The 12,835-nt window shown below is 39.3% G+C and overlaps 1 protein-coding gene across 1 annotated transcript in view; it reads left to right on the top strand.

Annotated features, from left to right (window-relative positions):
- Positions 1-12,835, top strand: part of NAALADL2 (N-acetylated alpha-linked acidic dipeptidase like 2) — a gene marked incomplete at its 3' end in the record, with an annotated part of 390,135 nt that overhangs the window by 299,290 nt on the left and 78,010 nt on the right. Inside the window, exon 10 of the mRNA XM_080624368.1 lies at positions 8,509-8,655. Coding sequence (XP_080480494.1) covers positions 8,509-8,655 — 147 coding nt within the window. The remainder of the gene's footprint in view (positions 1-8,508; positions 8,656-12,835) is intronic.

The following is a 12,835-nucleotide window of genomic DNA, read 5'->3' as shown; positions in this document are numbered from 1 at the left end:
CTCTCTGTTCTACATCCTGGGCATGACGTGCTGTGGTATGGAATACTTCTTTGGCTAGTTTGGGTCAGGTGTCCTGTTCCTGCTTCCTCCTGGCTTCTCCTCCTCCCTGGCAGAGCATGAGACTCACAAAGTCCTTGGTCAGGGTAAACATTCTGACCCACAACTGAAAACATTGGCTTTATCAGTATTATTCCCAGGTCGAAAGTCAAAACACAGCACTGCACCAGTAGAAAAAATGACTGCTACTGCTAAACCAGGACAGTATCCACCCCTTATTCCATACCATTCACGTCATGCTCAGATCCCACATTTTCAATATACCATCACTTGTAACAGTCTTTCAGAGCAGGAGAGGCCCATTGCAAAGTCCACCCCTCGATCATGAGTCCATGTCTATGTTGCATCTCTGCCCTGATGGCCTGAAGTGCCATGGGCCCATCAGGCTCAAAATAATTCACCCTCCCCTGCAGCAGTTTCTGCAACTTGTCGTTGAGGACTCCATACAGCTGCCTTCCATCTCCGATGCTTCCAAAGGACTGGAGGGGCCCAGTGGATTAGATACTCGCCCATACTGTCCCACACACCGTGACACTCATGACTGTCCAGCCTTGGGGAAAACCTCTCGGTCTCCCTGTATTGTCTAACCCCAGACAAGACCCAAACCTGACTCTGCTTAACTCTCGGGATCAGACAAAATGATCGTGGGTAGAACACACTCTGTGTGTGTGCCAACATGGTGATTCCCATCACAATCAGCAGGCAGGTCTCAAGGGTACCCAAAGGCCATTCAAAACCTTCAAAACTCTCAAATGATGCTGCTGTACTTGTCACTGGGGCTGTAGCTGCTGTTGTGCTTGAAGGCTTTCTCACCACCAGCTTCTCTTTTTCTGAGTCCAGATCTTCCTCCTCTGCCTTGCTGGGAAATGCTGCGTGGTCTCCTGCATCCTCCTGCGGCTCAGGCTCACGGGGCTCGGCGGACGGCTGCTGGGGAATGCTCTCGGCCGCCGCGGGGCTGGGCTCGGCTGTGGGGCTCGGCTCCTCCGCCGCCTCCTCTCGCTGCTCGGCAGCTGCCTCCTTCCCCTCCTCGGCAGCCGCCTCCTTCCTGGCCTCCGGCCCCGCTCCCGCCGCCGCTTGGTCCCCGGGGCCCCTCTCCCGGGCCGCTTCGGCCGCCGCCGGCTCCCGGGGCCGCTCCCCCTCGGCTCCCCGCAGCCTCACAAAGACGGAGGCGAGGATGAGGGCCAGGACAGTGAAGAGCAGCGGGACGGGCAGGTACAAGTCCACGGCCACGTCCATCCCGCCCTGCGGCCGGAGCCCCCCCGTATCGCAAGCCATTACCATAAAGTACAATGAAACAAGAACCTTAGCCCAAGGCCCACACTTGATAAACACTAACACAGCAAATACCGGCTCCAAGCAAGCTACGACATACAGAAACTGTGGTATCAAAAAGAACAACTTTGAGAGCCCATAAATCAGCATTGTGCCTCGGTCAGATCTGTTGTTATCTCAACCCTTCCTGCCCCACGTTGGGCGCCAAAAAGAACTGTCGTGGTTTAAGCCCAGGCCGTAAATCAGAACCACGAAGTCCACTTCCCCCCCCCCACCTTTCTTCCCCCCGCTTCTGGAGGGACAGGGAGGAGAATCGAAAGAATGCAACTCCCACGGGTTGAGATAAGAACAGTTTAATAACTAAGGTAGAACACAAATCACTACTGCTACCACTAATAGTAATAATGATAAAGGAAATAACAAGGAAGAGAATACAACCGCTCACCAACTGGTACCTTGCCCCCACCCTGCCATGATCCAGCCCTTCCGGGGACTCTCTGTTCTACATCCTGGGCATGACGTGCTGTGGTATGGAATACTTCTTTGGCTAGTTTGGGTCAGGTGTCCTGTTCCTGCTTCCTCCTGGCTTCTCCTCCTCCCTGGCAGAGCATGAGACTCACAAAGTCCTTGGTCAGGGTAAACATTCTGACCCACAACTGAAAACATTGGCTTTATCAGTATTATTCCCAGGTCGAAAGTCAAAACACAGCACTGCACCAGTAGAAAAAAATGACTGCTACTGCTAAACCAGGACACTGTAAAATAGTGGAGGTAATCATAAGGTTGCATCGTTTAAATAGGTACATTCATCACATTAGTTGTGTGTAACATTTAGGCTATTCTCTGTACATAGCATATTACTTACCAGCAGATTCTATTTTTTTTCTTATGCAGTGAAAGAATGAGTGGATATACTTTAAAATTATTTTTATGTACATACTTGAATCATGAAAGTTTGATAAGGCTCAGAAGTTGGGAAATACTCAGTTTCTATTTGGTTGTTCTGTTCTGTGATGTTAGGCAAGACTGAAATCTTAGGCACCTTGCTTATCTTTAGTTGATTTGAAAAGTACTTTGAGGTCTCTAGGGGAAAGTACTGTATTAAATATCCCTAATAATTTTATAAACATCTGTTTTCCATTAATAACAGTATATATGATCAGTCAGCAAAGAGCGAGAGCAAAGGAGGATGTTTATATCCAAACCAGTTTATCAGATTTGAGAAAACAGAGGAGTATGCTTGCCATAGAGTTGATAGAATTTCTTTTTTCAGTAGATTTCGGTAGTGAGGGCAAGCCAGCAGCTAATAATATTTTTAAAGAGTTGTCAAACCTTCTAATGATTTGTTTCTCAGTGTAGCAGGGATTTATAGATGAGAGGATGTATACTTGTGAATCTTTTGCTATGCAGCTTTTCTGGCCCTTCCTACCTGTTGATGATGATTTAATGTAACACATTTGCAGTAATGAAGATGCTAATCTGTTGCTTTCTGCATTTTTACATGGCCTGTGATTAATTTAATATATTATGCTCTTTGTTTAGATTTTTTTACTTAATTTAGATGGCTACCATGCTTTGGCTTCCTAAATGTGTTTTCTTTGCACCTGCTACTAATGTAGGTGGTGATTCAACTCATGGAATAAAGTTCGATTATTCATGAAGAATAAGCTTCCTTGCTGTAATTCTGAAACTGGGATTGCTGCAAGAATAATTGGTCGTTCTTCATTTGTCCTGTTGAAAAACTACTTAAACATTTTAATCCTTTCTCAGAAGCTGCCATGGTTTTAGCTTCAGCTGGAGTCACATAAGGAAGGTAGACAAAGCTGACTGACAGGGACATGTCTCTGAACATGTAACTGTCAGTGAAAAGTGAACCATAGAAATGGTCAAAATATTTGTTTTTTCTTTTTTAATATAGGCTTTTATTTATACCAGGATCTTAACATTGCTGCAAAAGGCACCTATGAATGCTTAGATCTAATTAGTGTTAGAATAAGGTCTGCAGTGAAGTACCACTTGATTATACTTTATATGTGTCGGATCTGTTTTATAACATTAACCTAAATCAAATATATTTAATAGGCCATATGATACTCTTCATTTTCTCAAATTTGTAAAATAAACCTCTAACACGATGCCGAAAACCAAAATGAGCTCCAGAGAAATAAAATTATTCCCTTATGAATAGCGTGTGCATCCTTTAACTGATATGAACCACTCCTTGATTACTGTCTAACCACATAGCTTGATTTCCTTCCAGTCTAAGGGGAGGGCTTGATTGACGCAGTGAAGATCAGCATGAGCAACTAAGTGATCTGAACAGTGCTATTATGTGTGTTTTACTGTAAGACTAACTAGCTGAAGAAGTGCAGTTTGCCTGTTCTACAGCTGGGAGGTAGTTCCTACAAACCGTGTTGCTGGTAATTTATTCTAGATGCATTTTTAATTTTGGTGGGGGTTTTTGTGGTTGTTTTTTTTTTTCTTTTCCTAAATAAAAGCTAACATTTAAAGGACCATTAAGTAGTACCTGACTGCAACTGATGAAATAATGCATAACTTTTTGCCAGACTGGGAACTCACAAATTAGTTATTTTTGCATACATGAAAGGAAAGATTCTGTGGATTCTTAGAATTAGAACTAATCAAATTGACACCATTTCAGATTTAAATGTGCAAAAATAGCAGACTATTTGGGTTTGGGGGGAAGGAAAGCGAAAGCAGAATGCCAAAGCGATACACAGTTTCTATTACATGATGATTGACAAGTTATTTGGTATTAAAGAACTTTAAAATGCTTTTAAATCCCGTGTTTCTGGACATTGGCATTGTTATAATCTTCTTTCCCACTCAGGTCAATTCTGTGACCCACATCCTCTAGCAGTCTTTTACTAAGGAGTGACCTTCATTTCCTAGCAGCAGTGAAAGTTGAACAAAGCAGTTAAACTCTTAGGATGCCCTATGGAATTGCATATTGCTGTCATGAAAATATAAATCCTATACTGTGAGGCTGGTGATGTAAAAACCAAAAAATTCCATATCTCGTTGTAGTCTTAACTGTCGTGGAATGGACTGAGTTGGAGATCAATGTGATCAGACAAAAGCCATTTATTATAGAAAACTAACTTTTTATATACTATTTCTTAAAGTTGTTTACACTAACTTGGCCCATTGTGATTGGATACATATCTTTAAGGCCCTTGACAACTAACTTATAATTGGTTAAGCACAGGTGTGAGAACCTGACCTTCAGAGTTTTCCAACAGTCCTCAATTTAGCAACTTAGTAAATTCCAGCTCCTTCTTATCTTGCTGGGATTCTCACTTCCAGTGCCTCACTCCCATCCTCCTTCAGTTGTCCCTTGGTTCATGTCAGACTCCATGTAGGCACTTGCTGACCTGGGTATGCGGCCGTTCTTTGCCAGAAAGTCATCCACACTTAACCAACTCTGTAAGCATAAGTAAACTTTTATACAGAAAAAATATTTCATTGTTGCTTATGGTGAGGAAAAAAAGTGACATGGTTTTTGAACAGTTAAAATGGAATGTAGTGTTTTCCAAGGGGCAGAACGCTGGCTAAAAGCTTGGGTTTCTGAAAAATGAAGGTGTCTCTTAGATTCCTGCATGCTAACAGAAGTGGTGTCTGGTGTATATTCTCAATTAACTGACTCTACCATCATTTTCTTAGAAACAATACAGAACAATATCAAAATAGTCTTAATTATCTGTGTCCATGCAGTATCTATAACCTTGATTGCTTTTATGTGAAATGGAATCTGCTTAGTAGATGACTTGATATTTAGCAAGCCATTTTGGGGTATAGTGAGATGGCACTAATGGAAAATGTCTTAGAACTTCATTTGTACAGTTACACCAGTTGAGTTCTCACGTACTAGATTCAAAATTTCTGGCATTTTCTGCTGTGGGAAATGTTATTCGTTGCATGAACCCTTGTTTTCCTTTTTGATTATCCTCTATTACCCCCTCCCCAAATAGGAATTCTGAGTATAAATTCCAAGTCCACACTTGTACCTCCAGGCAGCTTACAGTATTCCTTTTCTAAAAACCCCACAATAAATTCTAGGTCCAGATACATAGGAGATGATGAAAGGTTAGAGTGAAAGGTATAAGGATTTAGATTGACAAGGAAAAAAAGGTACATTCATTTTCCTGCTCAATTTCCGTACCTCCCTGAGATATATGGTAAGATTTTGATGGTCCATGCCACACTTCAAGATATCTGTCGTGGTTTAAGCCCAGGATGTAAATTAGAACCATGCAGCCTACTTCCCCCCCACACACACCTTTCTTCCCTCCGCTTCTGGAGGGACGGGGAGGAGAATCAAAAGAATGCAACTCCCAAGGGGTTGAGATGAGAACAGTTTAATAACTAAGGTATAACACAAATCACTACTGCTACCACCAACAATAATAATGATAAAGGAAATAACAAGGGAAGAGAATACAACCGCTCACCGACCGGTACCTTGCCCCCACCCCGCAGTGATCCAGCCCTTCTGGGCGACTCTCCATTCTACCACGGGCATGATGTGCTGTGGTATGGAGTACCTTTTTGGCTAGCTTGGGTCAGGTGTCCTGTCTCGGCTTCCTCCCGGCTTCCTCTCCTCCCTGGCAGAACATGAGACTCACAAAGTCCTTGGTCAGGGTAAACATTCTGACCAGCAACCAAAAACATTATCAGTATTATTCCCAGGCCGAAAGTCAAAACCACAGCGCTGCACCAGCTACTAGAAGGAGGAAAAATGACTGCTACTGCTAAACCAGGACAATATCCCTTCTGTTGATTACTTCTCAAAAATTAATTCTGGATAGTCAACAATAGTTACATAAATTCTTAACCTTAGTAGATGCAAGTAGAATTAGCCTTGAAGAGTCTGTCTGCCATTGTGTTTTCTCAGAGCTAGGTTCAGGTCTTTTTAGAAAGAAAAGATTCTTCCATATACTATTTTGCTTTCTTATGGGTCATTGACCCTTCAGCTCTGTCTTTTCTCATACTGAATTGTTTTGTCCAACACTTTTATTGCTATTAATTTGGTCATTTAACTTTGCGATTTGTGACTTTGGTAGGTAACTGATTTTTTGCTAATTTCAGAGGTTTTCCTGTTGAAGCTAAAAGCTGTGTTTTGTGTCATTCAGTAAACTTTTCAACATTAAAGAAGGAACAGACTACTCATCATTTATGGAACCAGACCAGATGCATTGGGCAGTATGAGGAACTTGCGATATAGTCTAATCTACACTGTAGCGTAGTGCACGGTGTGATACTTAAAACATAATTCCTGAAAGGAGCGATCACTTAAGAATGGATCTTGTGTGCATATATATGCTTAAAATTATAGACATGCCTTTATGTGTGGTTGTCCTGGGTTCAGCTGTAACAGTTAGTTTTCTCTTTCTTAGTAGCTGGTGCAGTGCTGTGTTTTGGTCATAGTCTGAGAACAGTGTGGTGTAACATGCTGATGTTTTAGTTGTTGCTCAGTAGTGCATACCCCAGTCAAGGACTTTTCAGTCTCTCATGCTGTCAGTGAGGAGGAGCACAAGAAGCCAGGATGAAACAGAGGCAGGACACTGGACCCAAACCAGCCAAAGAGATGTTCCTACCACAGCACATCATGCCCAGTATATAAACTGAGGAGAGTTACCTGGAAGACCCAGATTGGTGCTCAGATTGGGCTGAGTATCAATCAGTGGGTGGTGAGCAATTGTATTGTGCATCACTTAAGTTTACTGGGGGGGGATTTCCTTCCCTTTTTTAGGTTTATATTCTCTCTCCTTGTTATTTCCCTTATCATTATTATTATTGATGGTAGTAGTAGTAGTTATTTTTAGTTATTGGACTGTTCTGATCTCAAGCCGTGGAATTTACATTCTTTCAGTTCTCCTCCCCATCCCACTGGGAGTGGGGTGGGGGGAAGGGGAGCAGTGAAGCCAAGCAGCTGTGTGGGTCTGATTTATCAGCTGGGCTTAAACCACAACATTGCTATACAATGTTTTTGACTGAGAAAGACTGTAGAAGGTAAAGTGTAGTTATTTAAAAATACCTTTTGAAATGAGTATAGAGTTTGGCCTTCTTCTGTCATGCACAGTGGATAATACGCAATTACATTCTTCATGGCACTGAAGTGAAACTGTGAAGCAATAATTATGTTAATTTAATATTTAAAATACCCAGATTTGTCTTTTTCTAAGTCTTATAACATTTTCCTGCCAAGCTCAGGATCTTTAATATACAGAATCTGGTGCATTTTAGTATTAAAGAACTAATCTTATGCTGTTTTTGTAGCAAGCTAGTAATTACTTAGTAGGTAGGTCTGAGGAACTGAAGTTATACTATGTAAACTGTTAGCTAAAACAAAATAATCTCTAGTACTTCAACTTCCTAACATTCTTAAAAAAACCCCAAATACTTTATTTGCTGTAATAGATGCTGAAAGCCTTTGTGCCTACTGCTTATTAAGTGTTTAGTTACCTAATATATTTGGGAGCTACACGAGTATGTAGTACTCAGTCTTGGGCTTGTTTTCCAGTTTTCTTCTTATATCTGTTACCGTTTTGTTGCTAAGACTTCACATAAAATGCTTATTTGAAAGAAATACAAACATGTCACTGATTAGAATTGTTTTAAGCAATTTACCCAGAAAAATCGCCAGCATTTCATACACTGTCAGATATCTTGAATATGATAATTTCCTTCAGCTTTTTGCTGTTAGAGAGCATGTTATTAACTGAATACAGAATTAATTCCTTAATTAGCCATTAAAGACCTGGAAACATGCTTCCAAAAGGCACCATGATGAACTATGATCTCCTGCCCAGCATGGGACATTTCATAGCCTACCAAAGGCTTCTTCTCTTACCACTCCTACTATTTCAATTAGAGATGACTTTCCTTGTCCTTTGAAAGACTCAGCCATGTTGCAGCACACTTCATTCTCTGCTATGTCTGATCCTACAATATGTATCAATAGAGGGTAAAAAGTTTGTAGACTCACTCATTACTAAGTATGAACCAGCTAATACCTGTTTGCACCAGTGTAAGTTCCAGGCTGTTCTTAAAATGCTTCCATCCAAAGAATGCCATGTAAATGAGATACTGATGCAAGTGATTAAGAGCCTGTTTGCAAATAAATAACTAGAATTTTGATTTCTTTTTGTTTTTCAGAGCCAGAGCTTCAAGTGTGTGGAAAAGACTAGATGTCCAGGATCTAATGTGAGTTCTGTGCAGATACAGGGAGATTCAGATTATTTCATCAACCATCTCGGAGTACCTGTCACGCAGTTTTCTTATGAGGACATCAAGACATCAGAGGTAGTTAGAAATAAAAATAGTCAAATTGAAGATACCAGAAAGAGATAGAATTAGGTTGTCTCAGGTTATATCCTTACATGAAAAGCATGTTGTAGTGTAAAGTCATCTTCTATAAGTGCATCTTCTTAGATCTTCAGTGGATTAACACTTCAGAGTGACTGATTTTATAGGGGTATGGCTTTCAAACAAACAGATGAATGTTTAGAACAAATAAAAATTAAAAAAAACGGGGACACAACATTATATTAAAAATTGTAATATTACTGATAGTATTATAGGTTACATATTATCTGACCCAACAGCTTTCAGTATACAGGAAACAAGTTTTGGTGTATTTTTTTTTCCTGCACAGTAGGATGAGACACCATTCAAAATTAACTTTGTTTTCATACATGTGGGCAAAATATGACTCTCTAGTATATATGTTGGTTGTATAGACCTGTATGCTTGATTGAAGTCTTCAAAACAACATGTTGTTTTTCAGTCCATTGGTTTCTGCAAGGTAAGTTGAAGAAAGAGGCACTGTTTGGAGACCAGGTTGGTATTGGACACAGAAAAACTGTTCAGAAAGCATGTCTGTCCTTAGCCTTTACTACTGTAGGTTATATTTGCACCTGGAAAGCCAAACGTCCCCTCAGTTTGTCAGCTGAGGATGAGGAGGCCTGGCATTGGTTATTGGTCATGAGAAAAGGTGTGTGGTTTCTTGCCTATGTAACACTGTGGTGACTTCATATTCCCCTCATTTCTCTTCTTGCACTGTGCTTATCTACATATGCGCACATCTTTCCAATTTCAAGAGGAAAGCTGAAGATGATTTGAACTGGAATGCTTCCTGAAATTGCATACTAGTATGTTTCTATTTAACAAGTGCAAACCTAAACAGAAATATGCCAGATCGTGGAACATCGTTATCATGTTGTTGTGTAACTTAAAAGAGATTAAGTCCAGAATCTATATAAATAAGGAGACTTCTGTTTCTAAACAGAAATCACTGCACCTATTAGGCAAAGTATTCTGTTTCAGATTTAAACACAAGGCAGTGGCTGTAAGGAAAATGTGAAGGCAAGAGGCCTATGAGTGCAATGTTTGTGACAGGCTTGTGAACCAGTGCAAATTTCTGTTGTCACTTAGCAGCTATTCCACATAATTTTAATTCCAGATCTGTGTATATAGGATCTGTAAAGCATGAGAAAGGATCTGCAGACTTCAGTATATCAAAATAATAAGTATTTTCCAGCAACATTTATGCAACATTTATAGTATGAACACTGAAGGTTCCTTTGGCTATTTTCTATTTCAATCCTACCAAAGTTATTCTTAGTGTTCAGTTAACTTTGCAGAGGTGCCTTTTTGTCTCTCAGATACACTCAGCAATGTAATTCAAATCATAAAAGAAAATATTTTCGTATTTGCTTAAAAATGACACAGCAAATTTGATTCTCTGTTGAAAATTCAGCATTTGTCCTTCTTGCAAAATTCTTTCCTGGAAATAAACTTGAGATAAGTGTAATCTTCGGTCCTGAAGTTGATATACTACACCTCTCAGACCACTGGAGATCTTGACCCCATGAGTTTTGGTTTATGTGAGAAATAAACCTGCTTAGCAAAATATGTAAATTTCTGTTGGCAAGAGGTTGATTTTTTTTTTTTCCTAAAAGTGAAGTCACACAGAATGACTAAATTTGGATTCTTGGCTATATTTTTGTTATTTATTAAAGCAGTTATTAACAGTCCCTTAAAACATAGGGTTATTGTCTCCCCTATATTCTGGCAGACAAGGAATCTGTTTATTTTCTACTGTTTATTGCAGTTATTCATTGGGGATTATGTTTATTGTATCAAACAGGGATAGTATTGTTATAAGGGAGACAAATTCTTCTGCATTTACAACCGTACTAATAAATATTGTGGGAATCTCTCATGTGCAGATCAGTGACTGCAAATAATCTTCAAGTTGCAGGGAGGGTTTTTTGTTTGTTTTCAAGTCATTCAGCTTTTTAAACTATGCCTCAGCTTTGTCAGCTTCGTTGTGAAACATGGTATGGATTTGGGAAACCAGATATCAGAAATGGGATGTTTTGATATGCTTTTGTAGGCTATCATTTTCCCAGGTTGGTTTGCTCTGCTGTTTCTTTCACTATTGTGACCTACTCGGGACATTTTCTTTTGGAATATACATTAGTGTTTTATTTTATCCACCTGTCAGCATGCAGAGTCACATAAAACTGATGCTATTCCACACTCAAAGTTTTAGAGTAAAAAAGCCAAAGACCTGTGTCTTTTAGCCTGCCTACAGAGCAACAGTTATAGGTCAGCTTTAGAAATGCATTTCTTACACAGTCAGTGTAATGCCAGTTCTCAGAGAGAAGGTTGTAAAAGCTCTTCATTGGCAGCAACCCAAGGAGTAAATAAGAGGGAATAAAAGTTGTAAGAGGAAACATTCAGACCAGAAGAATAAGTAAAACTATCTTGCTTGAAATTACCTAATACAGCAAACCACACAGCCTCAGGGAGGTGAAATCTGCATGGCAAATGCCTGTGGTCAGATCTGTGAGCTAATAAAAGCGCATTCCAAGTATTGAACCACTAGTATAAAAATGCTCTGAGAGAAATGTAACTCATTTATTTACTAGCAGAAAATATGCAGCATTTTAGTCTGCAAGTAAGAAGTAAACTTGGAAGAATTTCTGAAGTGGAAAAAAATGTAACATTAACCCAATTTCCAAGGATTCTCATGCGGTTACTGAAGAAAGCCTTCCTCTCTTCCTAACCTCTTATGCACTAGTTTTACCTCCACATGAGGGTCACATTCTGATTTGTAATCTATTATGAGAAAGGCAGATAAGTTTTTCCTAATAGCACAGATTATCTCATCTTGAGGAGGTGTCATGCTGTTCAAGTTAATGATTGATTTACACCTAAGTGGCCATATAGAGCCTTCAGAGAGAGATATAATGTTAATTTAAAACCCAAGTTTCTCTACCAGTGGAAGCCCATTATTAGTCTATTAGTCCTCACCTCAGTGGAGAATAGTATTAGAAACATCTTTGCTTAGCTTTACATCAACAAGAAAGAGCAGCGTAAAGTAAAAGAGGTCCTAGATCACAGGCTTGTCTTTGTTATTATAGTAACAAAGCTCTGTACTGCTCTTTAACTACTTCAGTAAGAGCTAGGTATCAATGGAATGACTGGATTGTATGATCATTGGTACATCAGGAATGACAAATTGGAGCAAGTGAGTAAATTCTGATTTATTTTTTTTCCATATGTGGACTATTTCTGTACCCTTGAAAATATCAGTCATATTTCTATGTCAGTGTATTTTCAAACTGAAAAATGTTACAAGAGGTATAATACATAAATATCTCTATAATGATATAAACTATGTGCATATAATGGACAAAACTGTGATTTTGGATACATCACTGTTCATTGTGATTCTGCTTAGTGTCTTAGACGTAAATTCTTCACCTGTGGCGTTTTTATATTTTAAACAACATGATTAAAGCTCAGCTCTTGGTTACTTGGTTGTAAATTGAGAATAACTGAAAGCATTGGATATGGTGGTGTGTGATCTGAAAAGCATGCATTCATTTTGTATTTGGATTCTTCATTGTTCTTCTTTCTGAATGAATATGCATTGATTGTGTGCCTGTGTAACAAAAAATACTGCTATATCACTTTTTTCTCTTACCTTACACATCTTTTTTCATCCTTCTCTGTTGCTTTTTGACATCTTTTTTAAATTCTCACATTAATGGAAATTCTAATATTGGTTTATTTCAGATTTGTGACTGATAACTGTTTTCTTCCATATGAATTAACAGTCACTGTAGACCCAGCTCTGCTCTTGTGAATGATGTCTACAAAATACAAGTATACAAATGTCTACAAAATACAAAAATAATTGAAACTTAATCTTTACAGAAATAAAAGGCTCATTATTCAAATCTGTGGCTGTGATAAAAAAAAGTGGTTTAAGTCACAGACTTAACAGAACTCTTAATTGTTAAGCAAGTTGTTTTGTGAGGATAGAATGATTTATTTCAGAAAGTGGATATAATCGGTGTGGTTTAGAGGCAATGGGCGGAAAGCCTATGGAGGAAGAGAACTTGTGGCTTAGATTCCTAAGATCATTTCTTTATAATCAGAGTTACTTGAAACAGAAGTCCTTCAAAAT

The sequence above is a fragment of the Psittacula echo genome (genome assembly GCF_963264785.1).
Source record: "Psittacula echo genome assembly, chromosome: 7".
NCBI classification, from domain to species: domain Eukaryota; kingdom Metazoa; phylum Chordata; class Aves; order Psittaciformes; family Psittacidae; genus Psittacula; species Psittacula echo.
Note: the sequence above shows the minus strand (reverse complement) of the source record. Positions and strands in the feature narration are given on the sequence as shown.